The sequence below is a fragment of the Vigna unguiculata genome, chromosome 9 (genome assembly GCF_004118075.2).
Source record: "Vigna unguiculata cultivar IT97K-499-35 chromosome 9, ASM411807v1, whole genome shotgun sequence".
Lineage (NCBI taxonomy): Eukaryota > Viridiplantae > Streptophyta > Magnoliopsida > Fabales > Fabaceae > Vigna > Vigna unguiculata.
In genome coordinates, this window is record NC_040287.1 from 6724377 (window position 1) to 6741941 (window position 17565).

Sequence of the window (17565 nt, forward strand, 5' to 3'; positions counted from 1 at the left end):
TGAAATTAAGAAGTAAAAGATATGATAAGGGCATATAATTGGAGTTTGCTTATAAAAAAATAGTTTTTTAAGATAACGGTATGCTATAGAAATTAAAAAAAATGTAACTAAAGATGAATATTAATATTTTAATGTTTATTTTCTACTTTTATTTTATTTTTATCTTTCGTCATTCATACTATCATATTCACCAATAAAATATATAAATGAAAACTAAGATACATCTTCCATTTACAAGTCATGTCTTATTTCTCGTAGGAATTAAATTTTATGAAAGTGGACCACACCTCATAATTTTTTGATTTGTCAAAATACTTCAGAAAGTAACAAGTGTTTTTGTGATTAACTTAATTTTCTAATCTCGTCATTAATATTGAATAAAAGTGTTTATTTTCTCGTTATATTTATTCTGAATTGATTACTATTTTATTTTGATGAGAAATTTAACAATTTTTTAAGATATTTAAATACATTAAATTTAAATTATTTTTATTTTTAGTTTTTTAATCTTTAAAATGCTTCTCAAAACAATGCAACATAAAAGGTATTTAGTTAGGCTCTAAACAATTTGTAAGAGAATGTCACTTAAGTTCTAAAATGCAAGAAAATAACTTGACTTGTTTCTAGTTTTTTCAAGACTTTGTTTTGTGGTGGCTAACCTTAGGAAAGGAGGGAGGTGATCCTATATTAGGGTTATTCTTGGATGAATTAGGACAAGTTTTGAAAAAGTTCTAGAAAGAAAACCATGGAGAAGGCTAGTTACATTTGTGCAATATGTTTTGTACCTTGTTTTCACAAATTCGAGGTTTAAATATTATCTTTAATTCATAATATTTTATTTACCGAAATGGTAAAGAGTTCTTCTAATCAAACATTACAAGGGATTTGAGAGTCTCTTGGACAATAAGGAATTAAACCAAAATTAAGGGAATTTTCTCTTCTTGAATAAAGCGCAAATGTGTTACGTAATTACTTAACTACTTTGTTAATTTAGTGGTCACTTTGTTGCATTCCACCCACTAACCATTTATTTCAATTTGGATGAGTTGGTTGTGTTCAACCCGAGAAGGAGATGAACAAGAATAGTTAAGGAGAGAAGAAGTGTGGGGTGGGGAGATGGAGATGATAAAAAGAAAAAAATGCTAATGATTCATTTGAGTTATTTTTTACTTCAAAAACTCTATTGATGATAAAAAATAATAGATTACTTCACATAAAATAAGCTAAAGCAACTGCATCATTAAATGTAGTTTTTAATTATTTAACAACAATAAGCTAGATTCATTTTTTGACAGAAAAATAAATAAACCTCATTGCATTTCTCTACCGATATTATGTTTGGATACAACTTGGTATATAATCGAAAACCTGGAAACTACCATGAAAATATTAAAAGTAGTTGTGGAAAAGAAGACTATTAAATTAAATATCATCCCACCAAAAAGATACAATAGACCTGGGGACATAATTATATGATATCATCATTCAAAGCATCAAGAGCAATAGAATCTACCATGTATCCTGTAGTCCCTGGAATTTGCAATCCAAATTGTTACTCAATGTAGTACTTGTTTTTGAAAGGTGCAAGTAGCTTGCCGGAATGCTGATGAATCTCACATCCAAGTTCAACCTCCATCAAACGATGATTCCCCTTTGAGCGACTCATCACAAAAGAAACCTTTAAATCATCACCTTCACTAAGATTCATAGGAGGATGCAAAAGAAAAACCTGTCCAATGATTAAATATATCATCAAACTAACATTATCATGCAGCTGGATACAAAAGTCAGATCGTAGGTTATGAATACAACAATAAATGCTGCATACGCATAAATCATTATTCACAAAGTATAGAAGTTATCTATTTGCCTGTTTTCCTTTCTCTATAAAATTGTTAACACGTACTTTAAGACTACAACATGCACTTTAAGCGAGTGTTTGAAGCAAATTGAAGAACTACACTAGCAAAACAGCAAACTACAAGCATCTGAGTCAACTCAACACAATTTTTTGACCTATTGTTGTTTGGAGATTAAGTAGCTAGATAGAGAGGAGGAAAGGACAGAGGAGGGTTAGGGAAGAGAAGAGTCAGAAGAAAACTACTGAGACACTGACAAAATTATTTCATGAACAAGATTATATCACCAAGAAGTTGATGCAGTACAAACCTGTTGGCCCCAATGTGTACCGTAATCCACACTGGGAGCTGTAGTTAACTCAATCTCCTGTTCAGCTGGATCCTCACTTCTTCCCTGGTGAGTTAAAACAGAAAACATTGGGATTAGGATTTATGATATTAGATAGATACAAATGCTCTTAAAAAGGTCAGAGTAACTAACCCGAAAATGTACATCAAACCATCCTCCAAATCCACACAACTTTGCGTTTTCCATCGTTATTGACAAAGAAAAGTTTGATCTAACTTTTTCTATGTCAGTCACTGTGGCAGTTAAACAATCAATTTCCTTTATTATAGCAGCAGTTCCAATGACTTGATGTGGATGAAGGTTGTTCCACAAAGATGTCTAAAGAAATCACAGTAAGCATAAATTAGTTTCATGAGCAATCTTTATCCTTCTATATCACACTCTGACATTAACTTACAATAGCTAAGCCAAATTTAATTTGTATATCCAATAACACCCACAAAGTAAAAAGAGACCATTAAAGTTCATAATTCAATAACCAAATTTTCAATTTCATGCAACTGCTAAAGGAGAAATAACTAAGGTTGTCAAACTTGCAGATCCAACCATGGATCTGAGAAGGGACGAAGACACAAGCATGGGATTGTATGTGAAAAATGTAAGATCCTACCTAAAATATAGTATTATGCTATGAACTGCACACCACACACGTGAAAGCACATATAAAATAACACAAAACAACTATAAATGACAAGTTCCTCAACATTTATATAGATTATGGTTCATAAGGCATAATGGATGTTTGATACAACATGGCCCACTAACTAGCAGGCCTACAAACAAGAAAGTATATGAGACCCCAATGGATGAAGGACTTTATTTAATGAGTCCATACAATTATGTGTTTTTCTTTTCTTTTCTTTTCTTTTTACCAAGATACATGACTTCTAAATAAACAAAAGTTATAAAGTTGCAACTCAAACAATAAAACTCACACAGGGCGGACCAGAAGCAGATGAGAATTTCAACATAAGAAAATAAAATTACACAAAACAAGGAAACGAATGACAGACCACTAAAATAGTAGCCTCGGTCTCATATATGTAGAAGCAGAATATATCAGTGGCAAATAGCTACAGAAGTAGCACATAGAAACACAAGCCTAGCTCCTACATAATGATGCAGACCAAGCACATGGACATTATTGCACACATTCTTCATAGGTCCACTTGACATAATCACCCACTGATACTCACGCAGGCCTTTAGGAAACAGATTTGAATAACCAGAAAACTGATAGTATTAAACACAAAAACCAGATCAGCGAACTTTTACAGCAAGAAGAAAAAGAGTAGAGCTTAGACAAGGAAAATTCTGTCCAAGATCACATCCAAAAAGTAACAACCACGACTTATTACTCTCTAACCACTACAGCCCTATCATCCATACACAATACAGCAGAAAAGGTGCCCACAACGTCACGGCACTAAGGGCTCACGTATCAAAACAGGTTCATTCTCAGACAAGGCCCAAAAAAAATTTCTAAAATTTGGTTATTTTGGGAGGGTAAATAATTTTTTGATCATGGATTTTCCACAAGTTGCTTGACCCAATTAATCATTGTTGATGCACAAAACCCACCCACCCCCCTTTATAGTCCAGGTGTCCAGCATGAAATCGTACCAAAATCACAAAAATAAATTTTGGAACTACAAACTTTCAATCTGGTAAAACACAGAGAATTGACCTTGTGTAAACCATCACGCAACTTTGACAATCATGATAAGAGTACCAAAATTAACTTCTAAAAACTAATTCACTAATTTTAAACAAACAAGAAGACCAAATTATAAGAACTCAAAGGCTTCCAACCATGATCGAAATTTTATTTCAGTACAAATAAACCACTAAAACCAAAGTATACAACTTGCCTGAAGATAGTATTTTCTTTGCTCATCTGAAAAAGGCTTTGTTAAAGTGCTCATATCAACACCATAGTAGTCTTTTGTTTCATCCACGAAGCTGCGCCAATCATCCATAGTTGATTCATATTCTCCTAATTTGTGATCTACTATCCCAGTCCTGATAGGTGCCATCCACATGCGAGCATGACTAGGATACCTGCCAAATAAAGCCTCTCAAATCACCAATTACGTAGGCAACACCATAAGCAACCAAAGAAATACACCAAGCACTAAGGTAACCAAAATTTATAAAATAACCATCAGGCAACAACCAAATAATTTATACATGTAAGTTATCATCACTGGTAATGTGATGAAAAGAGAATGGTACGCACAACATGCCAAGACAATGAATCTACTGTAAATAGATAAGGATTGAGTAGTTTTGTATTTAACTCACGTCATGTGACAGGTTTGGCACTATATTTGTTGACTAATGCGTAATGACTATGGAATAAGAATTTTGAAGCTAACCTATCCCATTGAAAACCATAGAATATGTTACACAGAACAAAACTTTGTGCCTTCTATGAAGCTTGGTTTGAAACATGGAAACAAACATTGAAATTTAAATATTACATCTACTTGTTGGCAATAGTTCTGGTTCAAAAATTAGCCCCCACTGGAAGCCCTTTGCATATGCAATACAGTATGGAAATAAAATAAAAAATTAAGTGACCAAAAATACTAGTAGAAATCTCAATAAAATCTCAGAGAAAGAATGAATCCTGCAATATGAAAAAGGAACTACACAATATCTATTTTAATTAACACAAGCTAAAACACAAAATGGATGAATAGGTAAGGTGCTAGGGAGTAAATGAGAAGACAAAATATCAATACATCAAAATACTTTTTTCTCTGCTTTGAGGCAGAAAAATAATTGCAAAATACATCAAAATACATACATCATTCCTGTCGGTTTGAGCCAGTGGTCACGAGCATGTATAACTGAATCAAACATGGATTCTCGCAGAAGAAAATAACCCATCCACTCAGAGATGATCACGTCAACTGCAAGTTACATAATAACATCTAAGGCAATCACAAGGATAATCAACAATTATAATTTAGACGAAGAGGGAAAAAATGAACAAAACTCAAATGTACTAATAAAACACAACACAAAGTGTTTTTTTTTTTAATTTAAGAAAACAATTTTTGTTTCCATTTCCTTATTTTACCAATAATTATAAAATATCACTTTAATTTCTTGGTTTAGAAAACGGATAACACACAAAAACTGTTGTTTTCTTCCCCCACAAATCCTTTAAAACAGGAAACAGAGTAAATGTCATTTTTGAAATCATTAATGTACACAAGAACCAGAAACACACAAAAACAAAAAACAAAAAACATAAGTTATATCAAACAAACTAAACAGATCTCATTACTTCTAACCTTTCTCAGGCAAGGTAACATCCTCCATTGATCCCTCGATGACCTCAACTACATTCTGGAGATTATTCGCTTTGACGAGTGCACGGGCATGTTCTGACATCTTCGTCGCTTCCACTGCATACACCTTCCTCGCACCTGCTTGCGCTGACCATATAGCAAGAATGCCACTTCCAGTCCCCACATCCAAAACAGTCTTCTCCCAAATTAACTCACCAAGTCAGTTCAAAATCATAACACAAGCAATAAGCATAACCAATGCTCTCAAATTGTAACATAGTAGCAAAGGTCATCCTTAATCAATTTCTGTATCAATAAAATTTCCATTACCATCGAAGTTGGGCTCAGTAACTAATTTCACAGGTTTTATTTCACCTCATATTTTCATATAAACTGCAAAATGAAATCCCAATTTCTTGGAAACTATTGAAGAAAAAAATTAGGCTTGTACTAATCTGAGCTCAAAATAAGACATTCAACCTTTGTTGTCCAAGAATAATTTAATTCAAGTTTGAAAGGAAAAAAAAGAGTAGCAAAGTTTCATACAAGACGGCGCTTGGTGTAGTGGTTAATGGTTGATGCGTAAAATGGTGATAATGAAGAGGCTTACCTTGCCAGCGAAGTGTTTTTTGTTGTCGAAGATGGCGTTGAAGTAAGCGTCCATGCGAACACGATCGGAGAGCATCTCCTTCTGGTGATAGAGGAAAGCATAGGTGCAGAAGTAATTGGCGTAGTCAACGTCTTTGGGAACAGGGGCGCCTCGGCCACCGGAAACGGCGTTTGCAGAGGTTCCCATCTTACACACTCTCGCCCTTGCGGCGTTGCACTCTCTGCTCCGTTCAACTTTTAGGGCATGCTAACTTTCGCGGCACTACACTACGGTTAGTTTATACTCGCTGTCTTTTCGAGCCTTTTATTCAATTTTTTTTTCTTCTTCTTTAAAATAGTCCCCATATATAAAAATATAAGCTATAACACATATTATTATTAATTTAAGAGAAATTTCTTAATATGTTTTTAATTTTATTGGATCTATTCTATCATTTTTATTTAAATTAAATTTTAGTATTTTATTTTTAAAAAAAACATCAATATTAAAAATCGCATTGTTTCACTATAAATTATTTATCGCAAATTTGATAGATTTTACGTATTGAGAAACATTTACTTATTACAAATTTAGTTACAATGTAATTTATATATTTAAAAGTACTTATGCATCAAATTTAAGTAATATAAAATAAATAGAAGAAAATGTATACATGTATTATGACATGTTACACAGCACTGTATTTAAAGATTTTTTAAAATGTTTCTGTACACCACGTTATTAATTATAGTGATAAGATTTTCAGCTTTGTCTAAAATAAATATTTTTTATTTTTATTATAGAAACATTGGTATATAATTGATTATATATATATATATATATATATATATATATATATATATATATATATGTGTGTGTGTGTGTGAATATTAGATGTGGATGATAAGTTATTTTTTGAAGTAATTAATATCCAAAATTTAAAAGGTATTATCAGAACGAACTCAATTTCATTCCTCTTGAAATTTAGGATCTAGGGTTTCCTACGTGACATTTTTCCCCAAATTAATTTCATTTAAAATTTTTGATGTAAATCATTTCGTTTAAATTTAGTAATCTTCATGTTATTGATAAAGTGTGTTTGAATTTACATAAGTTTTTTCTTATCCAACCATCAGAAATATTGTAAGGCTCACTTATATTTTAACCCTTTATTTTAAGTATTGTCCCAATCTAAATGGGTCTGAGGGTTGGCCCATAGGGCGTACAAGGCCCCTAAGACAGTCAAACCCCTTCCACTCTTGTCATTCTTGCAAAATAGCACCTTGCTTACCCTCCTTTTCTCCATAGCTCTGTTAGGGTTTTGAAGTTAAGTTAGATTCAACCCATACTTTCTCTCTGGTTTGGTTCTTCGTGTTTTCTGTTAGGGTTCTGTGTAGTAATCACGTGCCTCATATGTATTAGGGTTTTCAGCTCCTAAATCTGCTCCGGGAACTCTCGTACTCATTTGCTTCAGTGTCGGAGTCGTTTGGCTAACTCTATCCAGGTAAGGGAAGCTAGGGTTCCTCGTATTTTCGAATCGGTTGCTTATTTCTTATCTACCTCGAGTTTGTATGAAGTGTATGCTACTATGGTTAAATAAAATGCTCTGCTCTGCATTGTGGGTACGAAAGTATGGCTGCTGCAGGTACAAATAGTGGCGAAAACTGATAATCTCGCCCAAACGTGCTTGTCTCACCTAGGCGAGCTTGGCAGATGCTCACCCAGGTCTTTTGCGCGAGTTGCCGCTCAGGTGACCAATCTTCGTTTTGAGTGAGGGAACGTCTCGCTCAGGCGAGGAGATCTCGCCTAAGGTAGAAAGTGCAGAAGGCCACTCTTCTTGGTTGTCGAGTTATCGCCTAGGTGAAAGGAGCTCGCCTGAGCGAGAGTCCCTTTCGCCTGAGCGAGACCTTTCTGCCTGAGCGAGAAGTTGGACGAGAATGCGTCTTGTTCTGTTGTTTCTCTGTTCTTAAATGTTGGCCATATGTTTGGATTTTTTATATACTTTTAAAGCATGAATTGGGTGATTATGCATGAGTGATATGATTTATGAATTGTGATGGATGAGCTTAATATGATTTGGGCATGATGCATGTATGGAATGATTCATGGGCTAAAAGTGATGATTTTGGTATGGTTTTGGTATTAGATATGAATGAAGGTTGGTTATAAAGTTTGGCATGAGATTGGTATGCACGATAAGTACCTATTTGGTTGGTGAAACATGATTTATATGTGGTTAGGACATAATTTCACGATTGTTTTGTGGTGGTGCCTCATTGGTTAGGGCGTAATTCCATGAGCCTCTAGGTGAGACCTCATGGTGGTGCCTCAATTGGTCGGGACGTAATTCCATGACCCCTGTTAGTGGGAGTTCATGGTGGTGTCCCATCTATATAATTTAGTAAGGATTCAAGGTAAGGATTGCATCCTAACGCTTTAAAGAGTTAGTTAGTCTCACGTAAAGCGTATTGACTTGAGTGGTGAGAGTAGCAGGAGGCCTTAAGGGCTAACCTTATGTGTGGGGTTGAGACACTGGAACAATTAGCTCGGTAGAGCAGTAAAAGCCACTACAAGTGTAAGCATCCGCTAAATCCGACTAATTATATGTATTCGGATGAGTCGTGTCGTGAGTCCTTGTGTATTGTTTGTAAGTCATAACATGATTGATTGATTGATATATATATATATATATATATATATATATATATATATATATATATATATATATATATATATATATATATATATATATATATATATATATATATATATATGATCATGTAAGTGCATGTATTTATATGATAAATCATTTTCTACTTTAGCTTACCCTTTGCTTGTTTGATTGTTATGTGTGTTCGTTGCGATGATCATCAATTTATTGATGTGACCAGATGTGAGAACTCCCCGTGGTCAACAGGAAAACAATGATTCCGCTGTTTAGCATCTCTAGGATGAATTTCAGTTTTCTTTTAGGGCTATGACCCATGTATTGTCTTGCCTTAGCAATTTATTTTGTACTTCGTCGACCCCTTACACTATTTTGATTCTGACATCGTGGTGTGCCTAAATTTCTATTATAGTTTTTCTTGAATAATTATAAGAAGTAGTGTCTATACTCCATATTTTTGTTTTTTAATACTTTTTATGTGACATTTTCTTTAATTAGCGTTATAAATTAAATAGGGTGTTATAAATATGATAAGTAATTTATTTGCTCTGCATATATAATTATTGGACAAAACATTATTTTATCATTAAAAAATTCAGAAGACATTAAAACAATGAGAGATTGGGATAAACAAATTCAACTAATGATAAAGAAAATTCACTACTTTCAAGTAAATATCTTGTGATATTTTAATAATGTTCTTACTATTTTCACTTGTATTCATGTCTCTATCTCCGATTTTCATAATATAATAAGCCACTGTAACTATAATTTCAAGACTTTGTAATCTTTTCATAACTCATTGTAGTTTACAGATGATTTGACAACACTATATATGAATCTTGTTTTAGAATTGATTTGTGTGAATTGGAAATAATTTAGTTATGAGTCTGAATTAAAAGTTTTACATTAGATAATAAAAATTAAATTAAACACCATATAAAAATACAGATTTATGATTATATTATTTTAAAATTTTAAGTTAAAAATGATATCAAATATTTTATTTATATATATATATATATATATATATATATATATATATATATATATATATATATATATATATAAAACACCACATGCTTTTTGTACTATTTGCCTCATCTTCATTTTTTAAAGCATCCCTCAAAATTTACCTTAAAGCTATATTGCAAACTGTTTGTTTGTGAAACGCCTTCTGTAAAATGTATTACTCAGCAACACATTCCTATTATAATAGTTTTTTAAATAAGACTTAGATTAAGAGGGTTGAAATTTTCGTGTAACATTTTCTTAATGAGAATGATAAATAATTGCAGAAACTTATGGAGGGATCTCGGGTAAGCGCCATCTTGCAATATATAAGTTATGGAGGACTAATTCGTGTTACAAATGAAATTTCCTAATAAGTTTATCCCATTATATCTATCACAAAACCAAGGTTTGAAAATTTCAGCATGTACCACTCACAAATATTCCTTTTTGTCTGGTTAGTGCTCTCTCTTTTCCTTCAAAATTCATTTTTTAATGTCAAACATTACTCCACTATCTGTCATCTTCATTTATTATATATTTAGTTTTTATAGAATTATGTAGAAATAATTAGGTGGTAATTTTTTAAAAATAAATAAATACTACCCCCACCTAAAGTATTTTTTATTTTTTATAGAATCTATGCAATCATAGGTCTAATCTAATGTCATTTTCCGGTATGATTTATTTCTTTATTTTATCGTTCTATTAATAAAAAATCAATCAAATTTCTCAAGTTTAGAAATGTAACGCAATTTGTCGTCTATTTAAACTGACCTTATTTGTTACATACATTAACACCATGTACTATTGGGTATAAATTATCTCATACTTAAATTATGTTGTTAATATGTATTTATTAACGATTTTATTATCGATAAGGTAGAAAATTTGTATTATATTTTCAAAATTTTTAAAAAAATAGTTGAACGTCTTCTTAATCAGATTAAATAAAACAAATGAATACATATTAGAATTAAAAATAACTAAACTTTATATATATTATATCGCATGTTTTATTCTTGGTTTTATGTGTAGGACCAACATATGAGGTATGTATTGATATATTCTTCTTCAAATTTTACAAGGAAACTATAATACAGCAGTGCGTATAGTGTTTTATTTTATTTTTTCCTGAGAAGAGAAGCTTATAGTGTTAGAAATAGAAAAATTATAAAAATGTTTTTTTTTTTTATCTTTCTACACCTTTTTTTAACATTTAATAAAAAAATTAGTATTTTTATTTTTGTACTTGATTCATCTCAATTTATTTTATATTTTAAAACAAATTTTCTCTTTCATTTATATTAGAGAGGTGTAGACTAAAAACATATGATATTTGTATATCACCACCCTTCAAAATACTGAGTTGGACACGTCTCGTATATTTTAAAATAATCAACAAACTTTTTTTATTTTATTTTTTAAAAAGCCTCTTGTACCTCTTTGACTTTCCAATAAAATATAAACTTGATATTTTCAAGGTACAGAAGATACCGGATTTACATTAGTATAACGAATGTATAAACTTTTTAAAAAGTCGATGTCACAAAAACAAAACAAATGTTTTTAAATATCGTAAAGGAAAAGACACAATTAAGACCAATATTATTTCGATTCTGCAAGTTAGTTATATTTCCAACTTTTTATTTAACAACTTTTATCCAAAGAAATCCAATTTGTATAGCTATAGGTTTGGATAAATTTCTTTTAAAAATTAAATAAAATAGAATATTTTTTTTATAAATTAATTAAAACTCCACCACCTGTAAAGGAATTATATTGTGAGACGTTTTGAAAGCAAGCGCTTTGGTAAATTCTTTCTCTAAGGAGTTAAAAGAAAAAACGTAGTTACACTTTTGAAACTGAAGGAAGACAATATGATTTAACAAATTTGTAAGAAAAATATAATGTAATATGAAAATTTAAAGAGTGACGAACTTACAAAGTATTAATCGTATTGTCATAATCATAAAACAAACAATACATAGGCCTGTGTAACTATTGGAGATTCATGACAAGAATTAACAACGTTGGCCTATGTAACTATTGGAGATTATTATTATTAATGTCGAACTATACCAAACAAACAAATTATTTTTTGACGTAAATTACATCTGCAAGTTAGATATGAATGAACTTCAATATCTTGATTGTTTCTAATCTATTTCAATACTTTATAACCTACCCAATATTTTAAGTTTTGGCGATTTTGAAGATGGAAATGGTCACCCTGTGCCTTCTCTTTCGTAACCATTCCAAAGAAAAAATTTCATATCTTTTTCTGCACTCACAAGCAAAACTGCTGAACGAATCAACAACAACAGGGTTCTCTTCTCAGATTCCAAAGGTGGAAAAACATTGAGGCTGTTACGTTATGCTTCCTTAGTGAAGAAGGGTTTTGATGGATGAAAGGAGACAGAAGATAATCGCTGCTATATCAGTGATTGCACTGGTTATTCTCATAATCGTTGCTCGTGTCACGTTGAAACTCTCAAAGGGTTTCTTCCTTATATTCGGTGCCGGTGTTGCAGTCATTCTTGCAGTCTTTGCTTATGTTCTCCTCAGCATAAGATTCAACCGCAGAAGGAGGTTATTGGAGTCACAGTTGAAATCTGAAGGCCGAGAACTTCGCATAGAGTACAGTTTCTTAAAGAAAGTTGCAGGGGTTCCCATTAAGTTCAGATACAAGGAGCTTGAGGAAGCCACCGATGGGTTTCAGGCACTGATCGGAAGAGGTGCTTCTGCTTCAGTTTTCAAAGGTATTCTCAACGATGGCACTTCGGTTGCCGTGAAACGAATCGATGGAGAGGAGAGAGGGGAGAAGGAGTTCAGATCAGAGGTTGCAGCCATAGCTAGCGTGCACCACGTGAACCTGGTGAGGCTGTTGGGCTACTGTAATGCTCCGACAGCACCTAGGTACCTTGTTTATGAATATGTCTCAAATGGGTCTTTGGATTGTTGGATTTTCCCCAAAAAGTTACCTCGGCGAGGTGGGTGTTTGTCGTGGAGTTTGAGGTACAAAGTTGCCATTGATGTTGCCAAGGGACTTGCTTATCTTCACCATGATTGCAGGTCAAAGATCTTGCACCTTGACGTGAAGCCAGAAAATATACTGTTGGATGAGAATTATAGAGCGGTTGTTTCAGATTTTGGTTTGGCAAAGCTTGTTGGCAAGGATGAAAGCCAAAAGGTTGTGTCTGCGATTAGAGGAACAAGAGGGTACTTGGCACCCGAGTGGCTGTTAGAGCAAGGTATTTCGGACAAGACAGACATATATAGTTATGGGATGGTTCTGTTGGAGATTGTTGGAGGAAGGAAAAATGTGTGCTTGGTGGATGATGATGATGGAAAGGCCAAGTCCAAAAGAAAATGGAAGTACTTTCCTAAGATTGTGAATGAGAAAGTGAGGGAAGGTAAGTTCATGGAGGTTGTTGATCCTAGGTTGTTGGAAGGTGGGGGTGTTGATGAGAGGCAGGTAAAGACACTGGTTTATGTTGCTTTGTGGTGTGTGCAAGAGAAGCCAAGATCGAGGCCTAGCATGGCCCAAGTTGTTGATATGCTTGAAGGGCGTGTGAGGGTAGAACTTCCACCTGATACTAGAATGGTTCTTGTTGATTTTCTGTGTGTGGATGATGACAGTGCGACAGATAGCAGAAGCATGCAAAGGTTGAACTTTGTGTCGAATCAAAGAACACAAAGCGATGTCGAGTGTTCATCTACCTACTCCCTTGCTACCAGTGTTCTGTCTGGAAGATAGATACCTTAGCTACTCAATTGATGTTTTTATAGTTTGAGTAATGTTTTTACTAAAATTTTTCATGATTGCAGTGTTGATTTTTGTCTTTATCAATCATGTGTTTTAGTTTATGTTTATCTGTTATTGTAAAAAGTTTTGAGAGTTTTAAGGAAGAATACCATTGCTGTTATTGCATATCTTATATGATTAATTACCTGTTTCTTTAGAATGTGAATTTGAAATATTGTTCCTAATAAATTTGTTAGTAAATTATATCATTTAATTTCTTTCTATTTGGTGGATCTTCAAACATGTACAGAAAATAGGAATAAAATTTTTTGAACTATTATTTGCTGGTAACATTTGTTCAAATCTGTGACTGAATTCACCATGTTTTTCGTTGCAATTTTGATCTATGAAACAGACAGTATTGGAACTTTAATGTGTGAGTCAACTCTTAGACTTTTTCTTGGATTTGATAAACACTTACCTAATACGGATTAGATTTGATTAAAAAAATTGTAATCCAAATTAGAATAAATCATCTTCATTCCATGTAAAGGTAAAGTTGTCAAAATAGGTTATACCTATCAAAATAGGTTATTCCGGCGAATCAATCTGGTCTACCATAGATTTGGGTTAGATTGAAAATTGTTGACGAATGTTAATACAGGTTAATTTTTGACCTGATCCACCTAGAATCTGGCTTACCCGAATTGAACCTATGGTGAGCCGGATTGGCTCACCAACTCGAAAATAAATGGTCAGACAAGTGTTTTTATTATGTTGAACTTTACATTTTGGTCGGGTTAGGTTGTTCTTTTTAGTCAACATATTAGTATTTTTATGATTTTGGTTTGTAGTTGGAGTTTAACATCCTTTTAGATTGCATTTTGATTCTATTTTAATTTATTTAAATCTTAATAAGAATTATAATTTAGTTTTTTTGACATTGAAGATTTTTTTTTAATTAAGTGAGTTAGCCAACCCGTTTAATCCACCGACTTATAATGGGTCGGACCGGATTCAAATTATTTTTGCTTGTTAATAAGTGAACCGGATTGATTGGATTACTAAGTGGTGGTGGACTTAGCCAATAGCCTGGGTCGAGTTACGCGTTTGACAATCCTAATATTATGAATTTCATGCGTTAATGTATATTTGATTTTTCTAACCATGTATTAAAATGTCCAATAAACTGAACGAAATATTTGAAACTAATGAAAACTTTCTATAAGTGAAAATTTTTGTAATAAAAGATGGGAAAGATTAAGATTCCAAGTTAAGATTAATTGAAGAGAGATTTGCACATTGATCTAAGGTTCTTGTTTGTTTGTTTTTTCATCTTTTTCCATTGTACGATTTTCATTGCTTATTTTATCATAAGATTCTTAAGATGATACATAACTCTTCATGACTCGGATTTTGTTTTAAATTAAAATATGATTTAATATGTTAAAATGTTTATAGTTTTGTTAAAAATCTAAGAAATATTTCTTTAATCCATTAAAATGTTGAATTAATCTATTAAAATTACTTGAAATCTAAAATTAAACATTTGAATCTAATTGCGTATTAAAACATTTTTAATTGATTAAAATTATTGAAGTCATACTTTTGTTTAAAATTATTTTAGACTTATTCTTGTTCATAAATATAATTTCACTCATGTCCTTGTTCAAGAAATTTGAAAAAGTTGTTTTTCGTTTTTTAAAAATTGATAAGATAAAAGTTCAAATTATCCTTTTTTTAAACTCTATCCTATAATTCCAACATCTCTTCCATACAAAATATGTGAGTAACACAATTTATAAAATATAAATTATTACCAAAAAAAAATCAAATATCACAACATTAGTTAATAATGATTATGTGAGTTATTAGGGAAGTTCTACTCTCTTTTTTCTTTTTCTTGGGCTTGTGGGTTATAAGTCTGCCTGCAAAACCTATTCATTAATGTCATTGACACATTGTGTAACACACATTGTACGAGTGTAGACTCCATCAAGTAATATGTAATTTCACTGTTAGGCTGTAAGTAAAAAATAAATAAATTAAAATTTACATTTGATTTTCGTTCAATCAATTTAGTCACAATATATTTTTAATCATATCTTAATTTTCGTGGACTTTTATTTAATTTGATAATTTATTATTAACATGATTTAAATAATAAACGGTAATAATTAGTGACAGGTGACATGTCCCTTAATATTTTTATTTTTTTTCTTTTTAATTTTTGAAAAAAAATATTCACCTGTCAATCCAATGATATCAAACCAATGTTTATATTTAATTTGATTATTATATGTATTATTTATTTTTTCAATTTAGTCTCAAAGTTTTTAAATGTGGTAATTTTGTTTCTTTCAAAATTGAAACTAAAATTAATTTTGATATAAATGCTATAATAATGTTTTTATTAAACTTTTTTGGTTTATGGTTATAATTGGCTTAAAATTAGAACAAAAATTTAAAAATTGAGAACTAATATCATTGATTTAAAATTTTAAAAGGTTAAAAATTACATAATCACATGAAGTGGAGAGGAAAATAAAAAATAAAGAAATTGATTTTTAAATTGGTTTCTACTTAGTTAATTAGTGATCAATTTAATAATTGATTATAATTTCGTATTCATATTAATATTTGATAATTTTTTATTTTGTAAATTGGTATATGAAATCAACAATTTTCAGGTATTAAAATTGATCATTAATGAATATTTTTTTATATTGTTTTTATGTGAGTATTGATTTGCTTTTTGCATTTTATTCACATTATGTGTCTAATAAGTATTGTAATTAATCAAAATATTTTTCTATGCCTGTTCACTTGCGTGATCTATACAACTTTTAATATAAAATATTAAGATAATAAGTTTCCGAGTTGTTTTTTTTTTATTACATATCTTGCTTGATTCTGTATACTGTGGCAGTTTCAACTTACATACATTTTCCGAGGCTTTTATATAATTTGTTGCATACAAACTTCCAAATCATCAATTAAAATTAAAGATTGACGTTCCTATCATGTATTTCATATTTTATATAGCACATTATCAAGATATTACTTAATTCTATGTATTTCATACAAACAATAATAAGGAAAGGATGTCTCAACTTATTAAAGTCATTTTTATAATTTGACTCATATTTTTCATATAAACTAGACATATTGATAATTTGACTCATATTTTCATCTAAATTTGACATGTTGATAATTTAATTTATATTTTTCATCTATTGAGTTTAGAAGATGCCATATATACAAGTGGTGAATGGTATACTCTTAGTTTTATAATACACCTTAACAATAATATCTGAATTACGTAAAAAATAAATACTTAAAGTAGTTAATATGATTTTTTAACAACAAATTAAAGATTAGGGTTGATATGTGTTTATCCTTTTGAGAGTGTATATGCATGCTCTACCTATTTAAAGTATAATAAAATAATCTATCTCAAAAGTAAGAATGAAGAAAAACATACATATTATAATTTTCTATAACTTAAATATTGTTTTTTTTATATAAATTACATGTTATGTTTAAATAAGATAATAACTTATATTTACTTGTTTTTTTTAATTTATAGCTTGAAATATTTATTGCCACTTTTATGAACTCTATCATCGATTCATAGGAGTTTTAAAAAATAAATTACAAACCTAGACAAACATAAATTAATTATTATTACCAGTATTGTTTTTAATATTGAAATAATATTTTGATGATACTGACCAAAAATATCACATAAATAAGATTAAATAATATTTATTTTTGTTTTAAATATTTTTTCTCGCATATCTTGCTGTCAAAGCAAAAAGGGTAGATCTGGACCACACGGGATTTCCGATCTCTGACACACTCCACTATTGTTGTTGCCTATCCTAGTCAACAATACGTGGCATTCACATATCCAATACTGATTTACATCCAACGGCCACTGTGCACCGATGAGTCAACTTACGTGTACATGACCACATTTAATTAAATCCATAATACATTTGAAAAATTCACATGGTGTGTGTTTTATTTTTTATTT

The 17565-nt window shown here is 31.1% G+C and overlaps 2 protein-coding genes across 2 annotated transcripts; one reads left to right on the forward strand and one right to left on the reverse strand.

Annotated features, from left to right (window-relative positions):
• Positions 1-1284: 1284 nt before the first annotated feature.
• LOC114195938 (protein arginine N-methyltransferase PRMT10) lies at positions 1285-6406 on the reverse strand. Its single transcript, XM_028086389.1, has 7 exons — positions 6121-6406; positions 5514-5706; positions 5021-5126; positions 4080-4269; positions 2341-2526; positions 2170-2253; positions 1285-1729 (listed from the first exon to the last, which is right to left on the reverse strand). Exons 1-7 carry the CDS (start codon positions 6304-6306, stop codon positions 1553-1555), a joined length of 1122 nt encoding a protein of 373 aa, XP_027942190.1. The 5' UTR covers positions 6307-6406; the 3' UTR covers positions 1285-1552.
• A 5428-nt stretch (positions 6407-11834) lies between these two features.
• On the forward strand, positions 11835-13603 carry LOC114162483 (probable receptor-like protein kinase At5g20050). The gene has a single exon (XM_028046394.1). The coding sequence runs from the start codon at positions 12183-12185 to the stop codon at positions 13536-13538; it is 1356 nt and encodes a 451-aa protein (XP_027902195.1). The 5' UTR covers positions 11835-12182; the 3' UTR covers positions 13539-13603.
• The last annotated feature ends 3962 nt before the right edge of the window (positions 13604-17565 follow it).

Excerpts from the sequence above, each read along its gene's own strand:
- LOC114195938 (XM_028086389.1), bottom strand. The coding sequence starts at position 6,306 with ATGGGAACCTCTGCAAACGCCGTTTCCGGTGGCCGAGGCGCCCCTGTT. Across the intron at positions 5,707-6,120 it reads AAAAACACTTCGCTGGCAAG|ACTGTTTTGGATGTGGGGAC; the intron begins GTAAGCCTCTTC and ends ATTTGGGAGAAG. Across the intron at positions 2,527-4,079 it reads AAAGAAAATACTATCTTCAG|ACATCTTTGTGGAACAACCT; the intron begins GCAAGTTGTATA and ends TGATTTCTTTAG.
- LOC114162483 (XM_028046394.1), top strand. The coding sequence starts at position 12,183 with ATGGATGAAAGGAGACAGAAGATAATCGCTGCTATATCAGTGATTGCA.